The following is a 23,611-nucleotide window of genomic DNA, read 5'->3' as shown; positions in this document are numbered from 1 at the left end:
TAATATGTCACATAATGCCAATACCAGACGGCAGTAGAAGTTTATTTTCTCCGTCCCTGTTCAATGGAGTTACCCCCCTTTAACTACGCTTTGTAGGTAAATGAAACCATCGCGGTTACAAATTTGTTACAAATTATGTGACCAATTTGGTTTGTCCAATGTTCAGTAGCCCATGCACCTACCGGGATTGTATAGATACGGACACTTCACGCAACTTCACGCAGTGTATGAGAGAGAGAGAGAGAGGGGGGGGGGGTTAACGTCCACTCGACACAAAAGTGTGTCATTTCGGGACCAACACACTTTTCAATTTTATTTCAATAATTCGCGTGCTGCGTGCGCGTAGGGATCTTTAACAGTGGGAGGAAACCGAAGGACCTGGAGAAAACCCAAGAGGTTGGATAGGCGACCATACTCCTTGCCACGTAGGCTACAACCGGGGGAATCGAAACCAGTATAGGCCTAAGCCTATTTTAAAAAAAAAAAAAAAAAAAAAAAGAATTAGTGTAAATGGGTTAGGTACATAAAAAAAAAGCGCCAGTTCTGTCCCAAATGCGGATCCAGAGACCATTGGGGGGGGGGGGGATACGGGCTTCGCCACAAAAAGAGGGGTCCGTTGCCTTCCCCGAAAACTAGTCCGCGGGTGCACTAGTCCGCCACTATAAAAAAAATACTATAATTATGGGTATAAAAAAAATCAGCAGTTATGGTGGCTGATTGGCATACAATCCTCACAGTATTTCAGTATTTGCTTCTCTTCAAAATGGTTTTAAACATGTTTTTATGCCACAATTACAATAGAAAGGATTATTTATCAAGCCTATTGTAGAGCTAAATAAAGAATTGTTCAAATTGTCATTTGGGAAAGATCCAGGCATTAAAGGAAAGGGGAATATATAGAAAGCAAGATTTATTTCTAAACCCTTGAAGCGCTCCCAAAACATTACCGACCCGGGGCTATACAGCACAGTGGACGCTTACGGCTGGCCTCCAGATTCTTTCACTTGATTTGATATTTGTTTATTTTTTGCCATGTCTATATTCTGTTCTGACCGCAGGTTTATCTTGTAGATTTTTGTTTTGCGTGTAGTGCAGTCCTCCTGCACTTACTATTAGTGAGTGCTATTATAGACAAAGTGTTAAATAAACTGAACCTGTGTGATAATAATAAAGAATATTCAATCATTAAGTATTGGACATAAATACAGAAAAAACAAATGATATCACCGGCAGTTGTCTCGCCGGCAGTTGTCCTTCCCGGCAGTTCGAATTCCAACTGTCAATGGTTCTTTTGCGTGCACGCCAAGGGACTCCGGGGTATCCGGCCCATCCGAACGGTTTTCAGACACTACTAATAAAGGAGGATCATGCCGGCGGAAAATCCCAAGGACCTACTGGATAGCTAACCAGTGGCTTACTGAGCGAGCGCTTCTTCCATCAGCTGTCAGTGTATATTATGTCCAGGTTACCTGTGTGTGTTTTTGAAAAATGAACGTTGCGAATACATATCTAAACCCATTCTGTTTCACAGAGGATTACGAAAGTCTTCTAATATCTCTGTAAAAGATGACTGTCTTTAACACATAATGTCACATCACGCGGCGTCAATCATCGGCTCAATGGCGCGTGCATAAGACGTTACTGGTTCGGGCAGAATGGTGCCTTTTACTCATTTTAATACCCATACCCATTTATACTAAATAGGAAATAATTTTAACCTACAAATACTTCAAACGTCTTTATTTAATTTTCTAATGTATTAAAAAAAATTGTTTTAGAATTTAATTTGTCGGAGGAAAAAAGTTAATAATTGGGGCTCATTAAGTCGCATCGATGCCATCAGTGATTGTAGTGGCCTAGCGTATATTCACTTCTGATCAGTGTGATCTAAACCATTTTCATAGACGGCACACAACTGTCCCCGTGCTCCCGGCGGGACCGTTGAGATTCTAACGAAGAAACCAACAGACAGTATAATTTCAAGCTTTGAAAGAAAAGAGATTGATTCAATTTTAAGAATTTGCACCCAGTGCATTTGCCACATCACTGCATCATTGTCACTGATTTCAAATTAGACAAACCAAAATAAATTAACTCTTAACTTCTGGAAAAGTAATTCCTTTATGTTTCTCTGTTTATATATCATTTGCAAATATATCAATTGACCATATCTTTGTAATACTGAACGGAATTGAACTATTTAGACTGCCTCTGAGATTCCCACTTTCACAACAGCTTGCAAAGGATTCCTCAATCGCTCAATTTCCATTTAGAGTCTTTACGGGGACAGAGGGTGGTATGTATTTATTGTAATATCTCCGTCACTGATGCTATATAGAAGAAAAAACGATATCTGAACGGCGTTAAAATTGTTAAAGACCACGTAAGATCGAAAATCTAAATTACATGTATGTATAGCCCATGGTTACTATATCAACTTTACGGCAACGTCTCACCAATCTGATTAAAATTAAGTCGGCTGTTAACGTTTAAGTGTCCGTCGTTCGTTCGTTCTTGGTGTTTAACGTCTGCTTCCACATAAGTGATATCGCAGACAAGACATAGGAGAGCCGAAGCTGATTCCTGTTTTTTAGAATATGATTTTGCAATCTTTCCATTTGGCCTTAGGCCATGGATTTGGTTTAGTGGGAAGTTCTTCCCTTTATTTAATACAAAACATATCGTTTGGTAGATGATCTCGTCTGCTTCTGGATTGGTAGATGTCATCGTTTGGGGTTAGTGTTTAGGTGCCAGGCCCGTCTTATCGTGGCCTCCCCTTTCTCCACTGTCCCACTCTCTGGGTTTGGTATCCGTTTTATTTGCGGAATAGTGTTTAGGTGTCAAGTTCGTCTGACCGTAACTCCCCCTTACTCCACTATCCTGCTAGTTTGGTAGATGTCATCTTTGTGGGGTTTGTGTTTAGGTGCCAGGCCCGTCTTATCGTGACCTCCCCTTACTCCACTATCCCACTCTGTAGGTTTGGTGTCTGTTTTTGGTGGAATAGTGTTTAGATGCCGAGTCCGTCTGATCGTGACTCCCCCTTACTCCACTATCCTGCCAGTTTGGTATAAATCCCCTATGTAGTTTAGTGTTTAGATGCCGGGCCCGTCTAACCGTGACCCCCTCTTACTTCACTATTCTACTTAGTCCAACTGTGTCCATTAGGGCGTGATGGATTTGTTCGAAGATTTGCAGTTTCAGATCTGGTCTCGGGAAGAGTAGGTTCTTAGTGTTGAATGGTATGTTGTTGGTCTCCATTGTTCTCACTAGTTCCCTTCTCTCCTCCTCGTATACCTCGCAGTCTACCAGGACATGGTTGGCGGTACATTCTTCCCCGCACTCACAGATGATGACTTGGTGTTTGTAGTCTCGCAGCCGCTCTTTCACCCTTAGCTTCGATATAAGTCTACAAATATCTCTTCTAGGGTGATTGAGTGTTGTCTTTGTGTAGATCTTGTCATCCAGCCGGAATAGGTATGTGTCAAGGAGATTTAATTCCCAGATTGAATTGACGTGTCTTTTGACCATACTGTAGATTTCCGTGGTGCTGTAGTCTATGGTGCGGAGTGGTGCTGTGTCCTTGAGACCTTCATTGGCGAGTCGATCTGCCTCCTCGTTTCCTCTAATGTTGACATGTGATGGAATCCACACGAGTTCTACTTTGCTTCCCTTCTCTAAAACCCTCTGGTACAGCTGCCTGGTTTCCAAAATGACTTCTGGTCTTGAGTCCGAGTTGTCATTTTGGATTGAAATCAGACTGCTCAGAGAGTCGCTTGGAATGACGAACTTAATAGTCTTTTGATGGGAAATCCATGATATAGCGTCACGAATGGCCACAAGCTCTGCAGTGTACACCGAACAGTTATTGGGCAGTTTCCTGCTTATTCCCAGTTCCCCGTTTGGCAGGTATATTCCAAACGAGCTGGTGCCCCTTTCAGGATTGCGTGAGCCATCCGTGTACACATGGTCCCAGTCATCAGACGGCCAGTTGTCTTCCAGGTGTTCTAGAGAGAAAGCACGTGCAGCAGTGGGGTTGTTTTTCTTGTCGGTTTTCTGTAGTAGATCTAGATTAACCGGCGGTATAGGGAGCGTCCAAGGGGCGATCACTGGGGGGTCGTGTTCATTTATCACAAGCTCCCCCAGTCGCATTTCCTTGATTGTTTCCCTGATACCCTGGCCGAAGCTTTTCTTTCTAGGATCTCTCACATATCTTGTATTTTTTAGACTGACAAAGGTTGGGGATCTTTCGCCCAGTTGCGAGATCTTAGCCCAGTAATGGCGCGCAGTTCATGAAGGCCAGAGAGCCGTAGTCTAATACAGATCGTATTAGAGCACGATACACCATCATTAGTGTGACTCTGTTGGCCCCCCAAGTGCTTCCCGTTATTTTCCTCATTAAGTTTAGGATTTTGGTGCATCTAGCTAGTCTCGTCGATGTGCGGTTTCCAGGTCAGCCTTCGGTCAAAGATTACGCCAAGGAACTTGGTTTGGTCTTTAAACTCGATGGTTTTCCCGTTCATACACAGAGTCATTCTGCTTATCCCTCTATCCCTGCTTACAAGCATGCCGACTGTTTTCTTCTCCGAGACTTTGAATCCCCAATCGTTTGCCCATGCCATGAATTTGTCTAAGGCCTTCTGCATTTTCTTTTGTAGTTCACAGAAGTTCCTCCCTTTCCTCCATATGGTACTGTCATCAGCAAATTTAGCTAACTCAGTTTTGGCGTCGAGGTAGGACGATTTCTGTATGTCGTTGATCATGATATTGAAGAGAGTGGGACTGATAACCGATCCCTGAGGCGTGCCATTTTCTAATGTTTGCTCGGCACTCAGGAATCTGCCAACATTCACCTGTATCTTTCTATCGCTCAGAAAGCTTTTGATCCACCGAAACATTATGCCCGTTATACCAATACGTCCTAACTTGAAGAGCAGCCCGTCTAGCCAGACTAAATCGAAAGCTAGATTTAACTAAGGCTTTCGACGTGCCTGTGTCCGACACGCCAAAACGCTTTCCAATTTTTCAATTACGACCTTAATCCGGTTGATTGGCTGGTGACGTCACAGGCACTACACATAGGATATACATTATCTATACAATATCTCACCGTCTGTACAATATAGCACTATCAATACACACGGCAAGTTGACAAGCGTCTGTTGACGTTCCAATTACCACGTGACTGGCCTAATCATAATCACCGAATTATCGAGTGAATTTCAAATGCCGTATCATGCCGTAGATCCATTTAAGCTGCCTTTGTTTAAATAGGCCACATGTCAAATGAAGACGACTCAAGAAATTAGCGCATTTACCGGTAATTTGGATAACCCCGTAATACTTGATATAATGGCGCCAGTCATTTGTCCATATATTCATTATTAGCTATATATAATAATAATAACCATTTCTATACATAAAAAACAACTTTTATCGTAACTCCATTTGAAATTTACAGTGAATATGGAATTTTCCGATGACTATGCATAACATGTACAATAGATCGCCCTCATTTCTCAGCCAATCAACGCTGGGAATCTTATTACCATTTACGGTTACATGTACTACGGGTGCAATCTGTTTCACAGAGAATTACGAGTCTCGTATAATATCTCTGTCATAGATGACTGCCTTAACACGTGCTGTCACAGCACGCGGTGTGAATCATTGGCTGAATGGCGCGTGCATTGTTTACATAAGACATAACTGCTTCGGAGAGAATGCTGCATTTTAGTCATTTTAATACCCATTTACACTAAATCGGAAATAATTTTTAACTACAAATACGTCAAACGCCTTTATTTATTTTTCCAATATATACAAAAAATGTTTTAGAATTTAATTTGTCGCAGGAAAAAAGTTAATATTTCTAGCTCATTAAGCCGCATCAATGTCATCCTTATCAGTGATTGTCGCGGCCAAGCAAATATTCACTGCGGATCAGTGTGCTACGGGTGTAGTAAATGAGGTTAAACTTCGGCACGAAAATTGCACGAGATCATACGTGGAGTTCCTGGTGCCGTTTGGTGAGTGATTAAACTGTCAATGCAATTGTAAAATACTTTTATTAAAAAGAAGATAAACGATTGTTGTTTAAACGCCAATCAACAAATAATACGAGGCTACTTGATTACAAAAACACTGGTGAGCAATAATTATTGGGTAAATAATACTTATAAACAACTGATGAGTAAAACTTAATGATTTTATACAATTAATGTGTGGGTGTACGATTCTACCATTAGTTCGTTCATGAGGTATTATGCACACGTTCCACTTCGAGTGATGTCTTTGATCTGGCCGGCGTAAAAAAAGATAATTACCTAATCAACATTCTTAATCCCACTAACACTCACTGCTAACACCGACGTGTAATTTATGACCCATGCCTGTATAACTTTTATAGTCGGATTGATTAATTAATGACAAATATTAACGACACTACACTTTATGTGGAAAAGCGAAGTGCTCGCAGTAAAAAACACATAGCTCGACCGGTATATTATTTACATATTAAAAGTGTTCGTCCAATAAGTTCCATATTGTAAAAAATTAATTAAGAGTTCAAGACTTCAAAGTTTAAAAGTTGTAGGCAATCTAAATTGGATCTTCAATTAAAATGAATTACAAAACGAATTATTCCGAAGTCAATTGTTTTATTTAATTAAGAACTAAGGGAGATTAAGGAATCAGTCAGGCGTTAATGAGTACACACGCCGGCTGTATATAGGTAATTAAGGAATAAACATTCCGAATATGCATTCGGGCACTGTGACGTCACTGGCGTCTGAGGGGATTAAGAGTGTTTTCGATAATTGGCAAAGTCGTTTTCACGGGAGGTCCATTTTTACGACTTTGACTGAAGATAACTGAATTAATTTCAATTAGATTGGTGTGAACTTGCCGTAAAGTTGATATAGTAACCATTGGCTACACATATCCAAAAGTTCCAAAACCCATCTTATGTGCACTTTAACAAAAAACAACAACAACAACGATATCTAAACGTTTTAACTTAAATTCGATTATTCATTGCTTTCAAAAAGAAACTAAAAGGTTATAAAATATTGCCACTGCTACATCAATTGCTTATTGAAAACAAGAAAATGAGATCTAAAAGAATTAATAATGACCACATAATAAACGTGATGATAACCTCTACAGTCACACATCTTGCATATCAGCAAACTCTTCATAACAATATGCTATGATATAAAAATTATCTGTTTCTCGTGGGCTACTAAATAACAAAGATATTATCTTATAAGTTATAAAATTGTAACATATTATGCAACACTATTGGGTGCCACTGTTTTATTACACGAACAATTAATTTAAAAACGTTTATGACCTCAATACTTCATTACATACTAAATTTACGCTGCCACTAAACTGGTTGACAGACATTTTAATTTCCCAATCGGCGATATTAGTTGTAAGCATTGTAAAGTATACTTTGAGAATGTTGACAAGTATCTATTCTCAAAGTACACAGTTCTCTTAGTGCAGAATGTACGGTGTTAGTGTCATGAGTAACTTATTTCGTTAACTAGACCCATATACATGTATATGCCGGGGAAACATAATTAACAGTAATATCATTTTTAATAAATTGTAGGACAACGTCTACATATTTTCAAAATATATTTGTTAGTTGATTTCACTCCCCCGAAGGAACCCTTGCAATAATTATCTAATATTTTCATTTTTACTACTAATTGGTCCGTAATCATAGCGTACAAACCAATGAAAGCACAGCTACTTGTAGTGGTAAGATCTGCACATAATTAACATAGTTCTTAAGTGTATTAATAAACTAGTACACCGAATAAAACGTAATTGCTCAATACGAAGCTTAAATTTGTCACATCATCTGGGTTAAAACACAAACAACCGAACAGGAGAGATGGCGTGGATTAGTGCTGCATTAGTTTAACTCTTGTCTCGAGAAGAACCGTCTACGACTCTAAATATTAAAACGACGTATTTTATAGCCTATTATAAACACGGAAAGGAACTTTCTGGTTTATAGGGTTACAAAAAAATGTGACCAAAGCTTCGTACAGGTCAGGTTTGAATTCACATACAGCACATGATGTCACCTGGAAGTGACATTTTAGAGTCATTTACTTAGATACCGGTAGTCGCAAAGCAAGAGTTCTAGGCCTTATGTAGATGCAGCTTCAATGTCCGCCAAGTATTTTCATTATGGACGCTTTGATGAGGGATTGCGTAGATGTTATAAATGTAAAGACACTTCATTTTGGTTATCGTTATTGTTGTCTACTTCAGTTTCCACATTGGATCCATTTTGTCCAACGAATTTATCATTATCAATTGTTGCTACTTTCGATTTTCTAAAAGTGTCTCTTTTGAAAATGTTTCGATTTGAATTGTCTCTTAGTTTCGACACTGGAATAGTAAGATCGCCTATCATAATATGCGACCCACGCCGCACGGTGTTAGTAGTGTCACATTTGTCTTTATGCATACTCTCTGCCGGCCACGAGCCCACTTCATGTTCCGTTAAATCCGCGCCAAGCATCTCATCTTCTCGACTCATTCTCAACCCAACTAGTTTATCAATCACCTAGTAAAGGATAAAATAATGTTAGGTTTATTATTAAATTAAAACTCTATCAAACTGGTCGATGCATCCAGGCCAACTTGGTTTGAAACAAGTCAATTGTCGCGTTTTATATAACCCAAAGTGACTTGATTCAGCCATGAGTCAGCCATTCCTACAGGCAATCGGCAAATAAGACCCAACAGTCATACTGGTAAAGGATAAAGACATTTTAGGTTTATTATCCTACAGGCCATCGGCAAATAAGACTCAACAGTCATGCTAGTAAAGGAATTTTAGATTTATTATTAAATTAAAACTGTTAAACTGGTTGATACAATCAGACCGACGTGGTTTGGATTATGAAAGAAGTCGATCGAGTCAACTGCACACCTTTATATAACCAAAAATGATTCAGACTAGCGTCAGCCATTCCTACAAGTCATCGGCAAATAAGACCCAACAAACATACTTTCAGTAGCCAGCACCCCACGTTCGCCAGTTTCGTTATTAAAGTCTGAGCACCCTCTGGGAGAGTTAGGCTTATTGAAAAGCATATTGGTTCATAAATTATTCAAATTGATCAATCCCAACGGAAACCATACCGATCAAAACTTCCCATCTATTCATGTCACCATTTCTACCTATGAACACCAGCCAAATATGGCACCTAACCTACGTGTGTATTTAATCGTTTAGATTACTGTTTAAAAACTCTTTTCTGAGCTTAATTTTGTTAAATTTAAATGTAGAAAATGACTATTGGACGTGACACATTGATTCTTAAATACGCATCCAATCTTTGCTGTGTCCCCCCCCCCCCCGGAAAATATATAATTTTTAAATTCTTGCTTACAAATAGAATAAAGAGAGTGATCAATCCACTCCAGACTATTTCACAAACAGAACACAGACATTGGACACCCAGTAGATAAAATCCACCACCATGAACCAGGCCAGCTCGCCCTTGAGTTATTTGTTCCTGTGGGTCTGCCGCGGCAAAAATTCCAACAGCCAATAATCCCTAAAAAAATAAACAGAGGTTTACACAGTATAGCAAGCATAGAACAATCTTAACCTAATAAAACCACGCCTGGCAAAAGAGCTCTGTGAACACTAAGATAATGCGAGTTTCCTAAAAGCCCGGTTCAAACGACCCCACATTGGCTTAATTTATTGTACATCATGTGCAACAGTATCTTGGTGGGTAAGGCGCTGGCTCAATGACCCGGAGGTTCTAGATTCGACCCCTTTGTTGGGTTTCCATTGTAAACAGTGAAATAAGGAACACGATCCGTTTGAAATGCGACGATACTCCCTGGCGTATAACATTTTTCATAACAATGCTACGTTAACCCCCATTTCATACCAGCCCACCAGCGTCATCATGGGTTATCAAATACCCACCCATAACCCAGCTGCACCATGGACACAAAAGCTCTTACTGGATCACCAACTTTACACAGTTCAACCAATTTATTTCCTCCTAAAAACTGTACCGACAATTAGTGCTTCCCATGGTCGAAAAATGGCACAACTTGCTGAATAATGATAAAATACTCACCCATAATCCAGATCCACCATGGACGCCAACAGCTCCTACGGGATCATCAACTTTACACACTTCAACCAATTTATTTCCTCCTAAAGACACCACAGCACCAACAGCACCGATAATTAGTGATTCCCATGGTCGAACAATGGCACAACTTGCTGAATAATGATAATGATAAGCTGATTAGCTGTAGAGCCACCTACCTAGCCTTGCGGGTTTTCCTTTGGTTTTCCGGCTTACCCTACATCCACCCCACTGTTAAGACGGGATTAAGCTCCCTTCACACATAGGAGCTCGATAGGCGCTCATTACACCCAAAGAGTCTACAGAGCGTGGCGAGATCGCGGTGAAATGCAGAAAACGTTCTCCAATACGCACGCACCAAGCTACATCACACTCTCCACGTTCCTAACCATGACCTCACCACACTCTTACCTCACTTACAAAGAACCCGACACGTTTATGCAGCGATCTGGCTAATGTTTTAGGTCGTAGCGAGGTGTGACGGGGATTTCACCGCTTAAAGGGCCAATCTCAATTATATTTTGGAGAATAAAACTGCTTAATTTTGTGTTAAAAGCCCTTAAAATCCCCTACCTTAGGGTCGGACAAATAACTCAATATACGTTAAACCCGTCAGTCTTCATCTGGAAATGGAGACTGGTGTTCCAAGCTGTATTATATGGTCTCTGGATAAAACCAGATTTTTATTTTATAAAAATAACGTGTAGGTGAAATTTACCTCACGTTATTAAGTACAATACGCGTGTCACGCACTGTATAGACATCTACATATATGAACAGCAATAGATTATCGGGTCTCCCAACGAAAAAATTGACCCGAAATCTTGAAAGGATTAAGTGTTCGGATAAGCGGTTATGACGTTCACGTCCAAAAGACTCATTATTTTGAGCTGAAATTTTGAGACCAGCTAAATACACCATTCCTCTTTATTTTGGTGCTTAAATTTCATACGTACATCGACTTTTATTTCTGAGACTATTTTAAAATCGGAGGGTCCCTTTAAGCCCACTTCACACATAACGAAGACCCCGCTACGCGTTTACTACGCGTAAAATGTCTTTAGAGCGCAGCCATGGGGGTAACAAGAAGTTTATTGCAGCGCATCTACATCTCCCTCGGCCAAGATCTGGTTGATTGTTTAGGTCGTGGCAAGGTCGTGATCTATAAATTTACAACGAACGTTTTCGCCAGTACCCAAATCAACATTGTCTCTTACCTGTTATAGCCACAAGAGCTCCCAGTATAGAGTTGATCATGTATTCTACTGAATATTTCTTCTTGTATATAATGACACTGAAAAAAATCATATAAACTAATAAAGCAATCAACCCCTTCCTTTACCCACCTGTGAAGTTCTCGATGTTTGAATGTGTGCATCGACCTTTTTGTAGAATTGTGAGCTCCATGGATAAACAGAATGTAGGTACATGTCATAAGTATTACCCTACTTCTGATCACCTTAAAATTATACTTTTACCTGTATTCGAACAAAATAACACATAACGTTTCTCTGCTTTCATGTGTTATACCGATCATCATCCTGGTGAGTACTTGACCGATTACACCCCTGAGGAACCTTATAATATCATCAAATACCTCCATGCAGAAATTCGCACAAACCTTTTAGTAATGAATGATTCCTTCGGTGTTTTATTTCTTTTTCATTTTAAGACAAAGCCTTGACAATCAATAAAATAATGTGTTTTACCTGAGTAAAATACCAACCATTCCACCAGCAAATGATGAAATCAATGTCGTCACAGCCGCTCTAAAATGAAATTTAACTAGTGATTATATTTGTATGATAGATTTATCTGAATATCGAAATGGGTTAAAAATGACATGATAGTCTCAAACAATAACAAAAATATTATGTTATCAATTAATGTGATTTTTCGAGTAGTAGTTTCAAATTTGAAAAGAAAATGGATAACCATCTATAAAACATACTAGAAAACTCAATTTCTACAATAAACTAGACTCGCTGGTGCCCACAAATTTCCCGACAAAAAAATAAAAATAAACAGTATTATGTTTGTGAGAAAAAAATGTTTAGATGAGCTGTTCTTTAATTTAGCTTTAAAAATCTTGGGGTCATTTTACTCTATTTTTAAGAAGAAATATTTATTCAAAAATTATGTCCCGTAGATTTATTTTTCAATTATACACATATCCAACATATCCTATATAGTTTAGTTAGAACATCCCCAGAACTAATAAATAGAATAGACCGAGCGTATACAGTTTCGCTAGAATGGAAATGTTGGTAAATAAATTATTGATAACAATCCCGGTCATATTCTGTATAACCGTTGTTTAAAATCAGCAACTGTTTCAGTTATACATATTACGGCGTACAATACAGAATACAACAAGCGCTTCAGTAATTCCCGAAACTAATGAAACATAACACGATCATAAAACTTTGAAAGTACATCGAGGGGTGTATCCGTATTTGCTGGAGAGATTCCATATTATACATGGGTTCCGTTCATTGCTCTACCGTTTATTCGTTCATAAATATGGCGATAATTCGAAAAGACCGGGGCATTATATATTTTCTTGTAAATGAAATGGGATATATTGCCCTTTTCTGGGCTAATAAAGACAGGATATTTTCTTGTGAAAAGTTACTTCAACTTGATCAATAATTTCTATTTGTTTGTGTGTATGTGCAGCTTATTTTTTAAATTACATTTTACTTTAGCTTACAATATCCACAAGGTAACTAAGTTGGTCGGTCACTAAAAAGATCGAGCTTTTGGGTCATTACAACGAACATTTTTTCAATGGAAAATAATTTAATAATACATGCATATCCAATACTTACTTTGCTGCCAATTTCCATTTACCACCAGATATTCCAAATGTGCTTCCACAATTAAATGCCAACCAACCCCACCTTGTGAAATAAAGATATAAATCTTTGGAATGAATTATATATAAAAAAAAACACTTTTGTATGGACATATATCATTTATCTTTAATACGCAAATTGTATACCAACACAACAAAATTAGTCCAGAAACCAGTTCCTGACTTACCATAACATAAACATTCCCACTATAGCACCAGCAGGATTATTCATGGCGAAACTTTTTCTGTCTTTGTCAAATCTGCCCATACGTGGCTTAAGATACGTAGCAGCAACAAGGGCAGAGGCGCCACCCACAAGATGAACTACGCCAGACCCAGCAAAATCCACTACACCCAGCTCGCGTAGAAATCCTTTATTTCCCCACACCCAATGAGCAGGGAAACAGTACACTACGGTATTGAACACAGAGAATATTATATAAGCTGAAAACTTAGTTCGTTCTGCCATGGATCCAGACACAACAGTCGTTGCTGTAGTCGCAAAGGACAACTGAAACACAAAGGTGGAGTAGATAATTCCCATATCCTCGCCATCTGTGTCAACGAAAAAAGATCCAACCCCTGTAAACGCATTTGTACCCTTTTCCTCTCCAAAACTAAACCCATAACCAAACATCCAATATGTTATTCCTCCAAAAACCACATCAACGACATTCTTCATCATGATATTAACCTCATTCTTACCAGCAACGGACCCGGCTTCTAGAAGACCGAACCCTACAAGGGAATAAAAAAATAACATTAAAATAGACCTAAGACCCTTTTCATCTTATATGACCTTAATTTCTGGAGAAGAAGTCTCATTTTCTTTCTGAGGTTTTCAAAATCAAAACTTTATTGTTTACTTTTATAGAAAGAAGTCTTATTATACATTGTAATAGCGCCCCCCGTTTTTTTCCTAATTTCTTTTTTTCGACTTGCATTTTGGCTTGTGTACCGTCTTGTCGACTTTCGTCTTAGTCATGTTTTTGTATTTATTAATGTCAGTAAGAAGGCGCCCATACCAAGCCATAATGCAACTCGAAAAGTAGAAATTAGGAAATAAACAAAACGCGCTATTAGCGACCTATCATTTTGTCTTGCTGTCGTACTGTCAACGTTTCGAGTTTCGCCTCGGAAGTTGTTGTAGTCTCAATTTACCAGGTCACATTTGAATACATTTATATTTGAATATAAAACAATTATCCCGTGCCGGTATATATAATAAAAAAAACTTATAAATGCGTTTTACATGGGGGTTGAGTGATCTAGTGGCTTAACGCGTGCGCGTGATATCACAAGATCTGTCATTGATTTCAGTGGCGTGGTTGCGATTTCACGCATAAACAAGGGAGTAGGGTCGCCTGTCCAACCTTGTGGGTTTTTGCCTGGTACCCCAGTTTCTTCCCACTACTAAAGACCCCTACGTGGTCATTTCGGGAATAACATATGGTTCAATTTTATTTTAAAAATTTGCTCCTGTGTAGGGGTCTTTAGCAGTGGGAGGAAACTGGAGGACCGGGAGAAAACCCACGAGGTTAGACAGGCGACCCTACTCCTTGTCACGTACAACTATTCGACCATCCAGCCCCGCCCCCTCCCACACACACACACACACACACACACACGTGCAAGAGAAGTATTGAAATAGTTATTGAATCACATGTTAGTCTTAAATACACACACACTCACTTTCTCCCTCTCTCCCTTTCTCTCCCTCTCTCTACTAGACTTTATCATACAGACTATTTTGTTAACGCGAATTGCATGTATTCAAATGTGACCTGGAATTTAGAGACTACCACAACTTCCGAGGCGAAACTCGAAAAGTCGACAGTACGACCGTTAGCCAAAATGACAGGTCGCTAATAGCCCGTTGTGTTTATTTCCTAATTTCTACTTTTCGAGTTGCATTATGGCTTGGCATGGGTATTGTCGCCTTCTTACTGACATCAATAAATTCAAAAATATGACTAAGTCGAAAGTCGGCAAGGCGGTACACAAGCCAAAATGCAAGTCGAAAATAAGAAATTAGGAAAAAACGAGGAGCGCTATTATCGCAGTGTATTATTTCTTAATTTCCTCTCTTCGAGTCGATTTTTGCTTGTATAGCGTGCTGTCGCCTCAAACTTTGTCGTAACTTCTACTTTTCGACTTTCGTTTTTTGAAGGGGCGAAAAGTAAAAATTATGAATGGTAGTTATAGGCTTCCATACCTAATATATTTCTTTACGTTTTTAAATTCCATGGAACAAATATAAAATCAAATTTAAACCGTACATAGTCAAAACAATTAAATGTTTTGGTTAATTTGCAGATTCTGTTTGGGTATCAATGTCGGTCGACAGAAACATGCCATGAACTCAATGCCAACCAGAGACCTATTAAGTGACTTACCTGATTGCATAGTAAAAATGATGAAAGAACTGGTAAGGATCCATGTGGCATCGTCCCAGGTTATAGGACCGGAAACACCTCCATCGTCCGCAACATATGACGTATTATTAGCATTAACCATGTCGGATTCAAAACGGGGCATTGTAAATACTACCCTTTATATTACCACGCAGACTGGAATGAAAGACATGGCATTTAATGATTTTGTGTATGTGTACAGTAGCAAATATTATAAAGTCCCTTGTGATGATAGGGTTCACCACATCCTGTCTCAATGCGAAAATAACAAATACTACATTATTATAGTGCACATCATCCTAGAAGAATGGATATTGGCACTTGTTCCAATGAGCAACATCGCGGGCCGTGAGTCGAGAAGGACAATGACAAAAACCGTAGACTACATATTAACTCATTGGGGAGGGAAGCTCATGTATGCAGGTCGTCCGGAACATGTAACCACCACCCCCTTCCTTTCCTAAATCTAACCCCGCCTTTCACGCTTTCGGTATAAACCAGTTGATGTTGATGACACTTCATGACTGACATATTTGTACATCTATGTACTCAATAAACCAATATTGCCCCCCCCCCTAATCTTCAATCTATTAAAAAAGATGGTGGTTCTGATATTGTATTATGATTCATAGTTATTTTATCATAAACTTTTCTACAAATTGTTCTTCACAAAATATTATCATTAAATTACTATAAGTATTTTATCAGTGAATTCTATCAATAGTTTATACAAGTATATAGAGTTCAGATAAGTTCGTTGAGGCCTAAGAGTTAAGGGCATTTATTAAGGAATCAGAAGCATAAGGCTGCGATGGTGTCCCCTCTTCGCATGATTACCAGGAATTTTGCAAACGTTAGTCTTAACCAAAAATAAAGATTTCAAAATTAGTACAACTTCCAGTTTTCATCGGACACTCAAAAAATACTACAACCCGACGCAGGGTGTAGAACACAAAAAAATGTGTCTTATGCTGTATTTTGTACCACCAATTCGTCCTAAATCTCCTTCAAGCGTATTGTCTGGTTGACGTGGTCAGTTGCAGTTCTCTTTCTTTGGTATAATCGAAACTTGACCACGTATCCCAAATGGTATAAAATTCGATTCTGTTTGGTAGAAATCAAACCCGTCCTTCAATACCATAATCAACCTAGAAACACGACAATCTCACAGCAGTTGGAATTCAATATAAGAGTAGGCCGTAGCGCCACTATCCGGGCATAGTTTCCCTCATAGTACACTGTATAGCGTATGCCCGTTTTCATTATCCCAGTCGGAGCAGAGCCGTATGAAGGGCAACACCACGACATCACAACATGATGCCAATCAGCCACCATAACAAATAGATCTGTTAAATATATTTACTGTTATAAAAGTTTGATGCAGTTCTCGTACCAATTCCAAACTCATACAAGCGGATACATATTTTGATAGTTTTGAAAAAGAATGTAATATCGTGTACCAAACCGATTTTTCTGTCTTGGAGATACTTTGACAAATGGGTATGTAATACGAAACGTGAAGACCGTGGTTTCTAAAACCACCATAAAGTTTGAATCGAAACGTTTTCGATAAACCATGTGTGCAATTGCTTGGGTGAAACAAAAAGCAAAATAATAAGAATGAAGATAAAACTTTAAAAACAACTATACCAAATCTGTAAAATATTTCAGTTAAAAATACGGGTATATCGTTCCTGTTATCACAAACAAAATACATCCACCACGGCTTCTTTTTCCAATTGTTCTAGGCAAGGAAGGAATTGACCTGTTAATGGCTCCGCTTAAAGAGACGTTTGGATTTCTGCGAAAGTTACTGATTCCTAACCAGTATACGGTAAACCATAAAACTGCATATCGCGCGGTAAATAATGTGGAAAGGAAAACCATAAAAAACAACCGTCAAATACGAACAATGTCTTCGCAACCAAGCGATTATCACAGGCATATTGGCTCATTCAGGTACTAATCACAGCGGAATATACCCTTAAATTATAAACAATAATCTAATCTATAGACCAGATACGCACATTGTTAATTCTTATACAGTAGTGCTTCCTATAATTTATAAACGATTATTAGCACAACCGCAATATATATATGTCGACTATTTTCAAAGCTCTTAAGGATCGATTAATATTTATATAGCCTAAATGTATTCATAAATACAAAAGTTGGGTTATGTTTGAGGGTACGTTTAAGGATGATATATTCTTAGATATATAACAAAGGAGGGTTCGGGGCCGATCCCCCAAATTTTGAAAATTAAATTGCCGTATAGAGGAGATTTAGAGCACTTTCTTGTGTGTTTAGATACTAAATAGAACCAAAGATGTCGTTGTCCAAATGTGTAGAATTTGATTGAAATTGGGTTCAACGCCCTCCTTCCACAGTAACTGGACCAATGAGGACGGCAATACGCCATGCATCGTGCTATGGGTGACATTTTGCGCGATAAAGATGGAGTGATCTAACTGGAGAGTGGTTTTGCAATGATTAATAACCAACTCCTAAGAAACACCACTAAATATAAGGCCATATTGCAAAATATTTCGCAAAATACGTTTCTTTCAAGCTTTCTGAAATGTTGATGACTGCCTTGAGATCAATATTATCCACGGAGCTGCAGCAGGAGCCTTCGTCAGTCGGAGATTAAGTGAAAGTTATTTCAATTATTTGATAAATTTGTTTGAAAGAACTCAAGTAAAGCAAAATGTTTGAAGGTTAATTGTTTTAGCCATGTAAAAATGACTATTTTTGAACACATTACTGGGGTCATAACAGTACCTGTAGTCCAAATAGGTGAAGACAATCTTAATCTGACACCTATAGGACAAACCCGCGGAGTAGATACACCATAAATACACAGACATTGCAAGTAATAAACAACATATACTATCAATTTAATTGGGTCTAGGGCCTGGTAAATCCTTTTAGCACATATCAGCAGGCTGTCATCATATCGAAGGATAACGAATATCTAACGCCCAATGCGGTGAGTTGAACAAAGATAAGAAAACATCAAATGAGAACTCGGTTTGATGAATAATGGGGTGACACATCTGCCTTATTATTGGACAACAGGTGCTCTTGCATTGATGTAAACTGGGCCCTTTTTCCGATTTAGGAGCACTTTTCTTGGACTCCAGGGCCCTTGCACTGACGCCAAAGGGGCCCTTTTCTTGGACTGGAGGCCCCTCCATTGATCTGGTGGGTGGGGGCCCAATCCCCGGATTCAGCGTCTTCTTTCATTTTTATTTTTTGGAGATTTTCATGAAAAATTCCGGCCTCCGCTACCGGCGCGGGTATCTGGAGTTTATGACTTTAGAAGAACTTGCACAGTGATCCATTTAATTCCCACACTCTTCCTTCCCTCCTCCCTAGGGACTTGATATCGCAGACATGTTTTAATGGGAAACTTGCGAGAGGGGCCTAATAAGAGGCCCGTGTCCTGTGGGTTTGAGACGGATGAGCGATAAAGAGACCTAATCGGTTTCGTTTCCTGATGTAAAGGTAAGTACAAGTGCCGTATGAGTAGCAGCGTCCAAGGTATCCACATACTTTGCTCAATTTAATAAATAAACATTACTCAGTTAGGCACTGAATTGGAAACGTACATCATACAAGGCTACATAAGTCAGTGGTATGGTATTGAGGGAGACCCCACCCCGCTTTATTACGAATAACCGATTAAGGCGCCCCATTTAAGATTGATAATGAGTTTATTGCAGCTAAAATCAAAGGTGTTATAACTGGGGTATATATGGTCACAATGGCAGAGATTGCCAGGTACCAGATATCCGTCAACTGCAAACTCAAGCTAAATATGAAAAGTAAACCCAGGTCCTCAAATAAACGATAACAATAAAGATAGATTAAAGGATGACGATACTAACATGAGGATAAAAAAAAATGAATAGCGAGGATTCAGTTAAAAAATTATGATCAAACAAATTAATATTACTGATATAAGATGAGATAATAGTCATATAATAGTCACCATTTTTGCACATTAAATATACATCGAGGCTTTAAAAAAGAGTATAATCTATTATTAGAACATTTCAGAGCTGTCAAATAATATGTCTCGAAAAAAATGCAATAATTACTGATGTATTTCTTTTACAAAACTTACATACCTAGTGCAAACCTAGAAATAAAAGGTGAATTACATTGACATTGAATTACAGAAAAAAAGTAATCTAAGTCGTCGTCTAATCCATATACAATTTACTCCCCACATATCAGTGCGCACTATAATATGTTCGATACATATATGAGTTTACTTACTGGCGATTGGAACATGATCCGGAATAAGAAGAAAACCTGATAAATTGAGAGACCAGTCAATCCCTGCTTTTAATAAACCAATTGAAATCAGAAAACAATATCTACTAGACAATCTTCTGAGAAAGAGAATATATACGCTTATAAGATATAATGGGAGTGGTACAAGAAATGATAATTTTTATGTAAGTAAATCATTGATTAGTCATGAATAAGGAAAATGAATAAGAAACAAATAAGACATTTCTGGAATTACTGGAAAACAAGGAAAGCGAAGGGTGGAATAAAAGAATTGGTCCAAAAATACCGTCAATTCATAATTGATAACAAAAACAAAAAGAAATCTACACGATTGATACAAATGATATGAAAACTGGAAACAAATATTACTCGTAACATTTCATCCACGATCATACATCCGCATCAGAGGCTTTTTCAGTTTATGTTTTCAATCTCGTTGGTATCATTCAATTCGATGTCTGGTGTGACACCAAAGGAGATATGTTTGCTTTGAGCAAAACGAGTCCAAGGACCGAGCCCCGTGACACACCATATTTCAACACTTGTGGCGGAGATTTACTGTTATGGATACTTACAACTTATATCATTCCAGATAGGTAGTTGAAATTTAATTCCAAAACGATATTTTAGTCGTAATAACTACATTTATGTGGAAGTGCCCCTGTGTTGCAAGTGACTCTGATATACAAGATAACCAGGAAAACACAGGTTGCTTGATGATATCATTATAGATTCTTAATAGGTAACTTTAGTGATCGGACACTTTCGTCCATCTAGATTATCATTTGCAATATGATCCGGAAGCTACAACCTTTGTTTTATAATATACTATTCAAAAAAAGTAGGGGATATTTGATTTTTAAGTGTTATTAAAGTCACCTAATGAAACTGACGAAGAAACAAATGACAAAATGAAATGAAGTTCACATTCATCGATTTATTCCAAATGATCGTTAGACTAAGTAAGGCACAGACTGACCATTATAAGGGTAAAATGATACCCGGGGTCAAACAGCAAAGTTACCACAGCATCACAACCAAGTCAGTAACGGGTAAATCCTCCTCTGTTTGCCAAACAAGCATTGATCCGACGTGGCATACTCCTAATGAGACGTCTAAGGTCATTTTGGTCCAGATTGTCCCATTCCTGTTGCAACGCAGCAGCAAGTTCTTGGACATTGGCAGGACGTTGTTGACGTTGACGTAACCTCTGTCCATGCATGTCCCAGACATGCTCGATGGGGGAGAGGTCGGGACTCAGTGCTGGCCAAGGTAATGTGGTGATGTTCTGTTGTTGGAGGTAACCTGTAACGATCCTGGCCCTGTGACATCTTGCGTTGTCACCCTGGAAGATGAAACGGCGGCCATGACGTCGTGCGAACGGCACAACATGGACTGCCAAGATGTTGTCCCGGTAGTACTGGCCTGTAACACGCCCTGCAACAACATGTAAAGCCGTTCTTCCAGCAACAGTGATGCCTCCCCACACCATAACAGAACCACCCCCAAATCGATCATGTCTGATGACGTTAACGTCTTTGAAGCGCTCGTTTCGACGACGCCACACCCTCCTACGTCTGTCCAAAAAATCAACAGTGAACCTTGACTCATCTGAAAACATCACATTGCTCCAGCGTCGATTATCCCAGTGTTGACGATCCCTACACCAACGACGTCTTGCCCGAATGTGATGATCTCTCAAACAAGGGATCACGCGAGGACGTCGGGCGCGAAGGTGACCCCTATGCAGTCGATTCCGAATCGTCTGGCCACTCACTCTCACACCAGTGTCTGTTTGAAGACGAGCGCTGATCTGATTTGCTGTGATGACACGATTTCTCAAGGCCAAGGTACGGATAAATCGATCCTGGGCTTGAGTTGTCGCCCTTGGTCGACCTGAGCGTGGTCTGTCCTGTACAGATTGTGTATCACGGTATCTGGACCATAGCCTGCTTATGACAGACTGAGAAACATTCATCGTCCGCGCCACAACCGCCTGTGTTGTGCCGATCTGTAGCATGCCAAGGGAACGTAACCTTTCATTTTGGGTAAGCCGACGCATATCAAAATTTGTTTTCTGGTCACTAAAACAATTAAACTGATGTTTCCACCCTGGAATTCAATGCCACAATGACTGTAACATTCAAAGTCAGAGTCGTGCAAATCTTGGGTTGGACCCCCATGATGATCCCAAGCATCACCTGCATTCCATGCGGTAGCTATTGGTGCGTTTGGGCGTCACATGTAACTGGAAATGTTTCTTCTGTTAGGTTCTATAGTGACGTTTTTCGTAGTCATTTGCATATTTTAGTATTATGCCCCCAAAATCAAATATCCCCTACTTTTTTTGAATAGTATATTAGATAAAAAAAATCGACTAGAGACTGAGTGGTAAGAGAAGTAATCATAAGAAAGTCACTGCAGTAATAAACACTTATTATTAAATCAAGTTTGGCGTATCTTTAGAATTATGAAGCGAACCGTCAAATTAATGCCTAATAAGAACGTATTGAGAGAAACACGCTATCGAATAGTGGTCAAAACATATCTAATATAAAACACCAGAAACTCCCCCACCTATAATGGATAACGAACAGGAATATAAATTTAAATATTGGTTAGGTATTACAGTAATCACCAAACTTGAAATTATACTAAATTCACACAAAGATCTCAGAAAAAATTATATAAAATTTATTCGAATAAAATCGACAAAATAAAAGAAAAAAACACCAGTATCCAAATATTAGTTTTCTGTAAATCAAATATAATGAAAGAGTTCCCTAATACCTATTTTAAATGGTATTTAAGATACCATGTAATCTATAAATCCCTTTTTTAATATATATTTTATATCTACATCTAAATTTACAAAACTATAAAATAGATTCCACCTATACTGTGATCCATAAACACCATTTTTATACAGTTTTATTACCATCTATTTATTGAAATCAATACACAGTGCCATTGATCAAGAACTATTACTAAATTATTAATAAATTATTAACGAATATCACACCTGATTGACAATATTACACAATGCTAGGCGGATATTCCCTTCTAATGTGACAGTATATAAAAACTCCTTCCTACCGTCCGTGATAAACGACAGTAACTATTTACGTAACATATAGAATCATCTATAAAATTCTCTAAAACACAGTTAACTAATGATGATTTGTTATTACCTAACATAGGAAAGCATTCGTCTAAAATAATCCATCCTTATCTGCCATTCTGCACACACAGACCTATTTACTTCGAGAATAGATCTCTGTCTCAGCTTTCATTTGTATGCCGATGATACTCAATTATATATTTCATTTACACCTAATTGCCCATCTTCCTTCAATTTATCAAAATTGCAACTTGAGAAGTGTATTAGTGAAATTAGAAAATTGATGTCAAAGAACTTTTTAAAATCGAATGATGATAAAACCTAATATTTGTTATTAGGCTCAAGGCATCAATATTAAGTAAATTTGCTCATGATACCCCCCCCCCCCCCCGTTGTAATTGGTAATTGTGATATATTTTCATTTTATTCTGCTCGTAATATTGGCGCAATCTTTGATAGTTTTATGTTTATGAGAGCCCAAGTAAATAATATTTGTAAATTGTGCTATTTTAATATCAGAAATATAGGTAAAATACGTAAATTTGTAACTGTAGTGGCCATTAAGTCACTTTTCGATTAGATAACTTTAATTCACTTTTAGTTGGTTTACCTTCAAAGCTTATAGATGAATTACAAAAAGTACAGAATACTGCAGCTAGACTTGTTACTTTAACTAAGAAATGTGACCACAACTCCTGTTTTATATAAATTACACTGGTTACCTGATAAATATCGAATTGATTTGAAGATTTTATGACTTACTTTTAAA

General features: G+C 38.4%; 1 protein-coding gene across 1 annotated transcript; it reads right to left on the bottom strand.

Moving 5' to 3' along the window:
- Positions 1–6,865: 6,865 nt before the first annotated feature.
- LOC126818762 (putative ammonium transporter 3) lies at positions 6,866–15,560 on the bottom strand. Its single transcript, XM_050546314.2, has 8 exons — positions 15,399–15,560; positions 13,191–13,740; positions 12,977–13,048; positions 11,855–11,914; positions 11,363–11,439; positions 10,131–10,279; positions 9,423–9,590; positions 6,866–8,590 (listed from the first exon to the last, which is right to left on the bottom strand). Exons 1-8 carry the CDS (start codon positions 15,538–15,540, stop codon positions 8,240–8,242), a joined length of 1,569 nt encoding a protein of 522 aa, XP_050402271.1. The 5' UTR covers positions 15,541–15,560; the 3' UTR covers positions 6,866–8,239.
- Positions 15,561–23,611: the final 8,051 nt, after the last annotated feature.

This window comes from Patella vulgata, chromosome 4, assembly GCF_932274485.2.
Source record: "Patella vulgata chromosome 4, xgPatVulg1.2, whole genome shotgun sequence".
NCBI lineage: Eukaryota > Metazoa > Mollusca > Gastropoda > Patellidae > Patella > Patella vulgata.
Note: the sequence above shows the minus strand (reverse complement) of the source record. Positions and strands in the feature narration are given on the sequence as shown.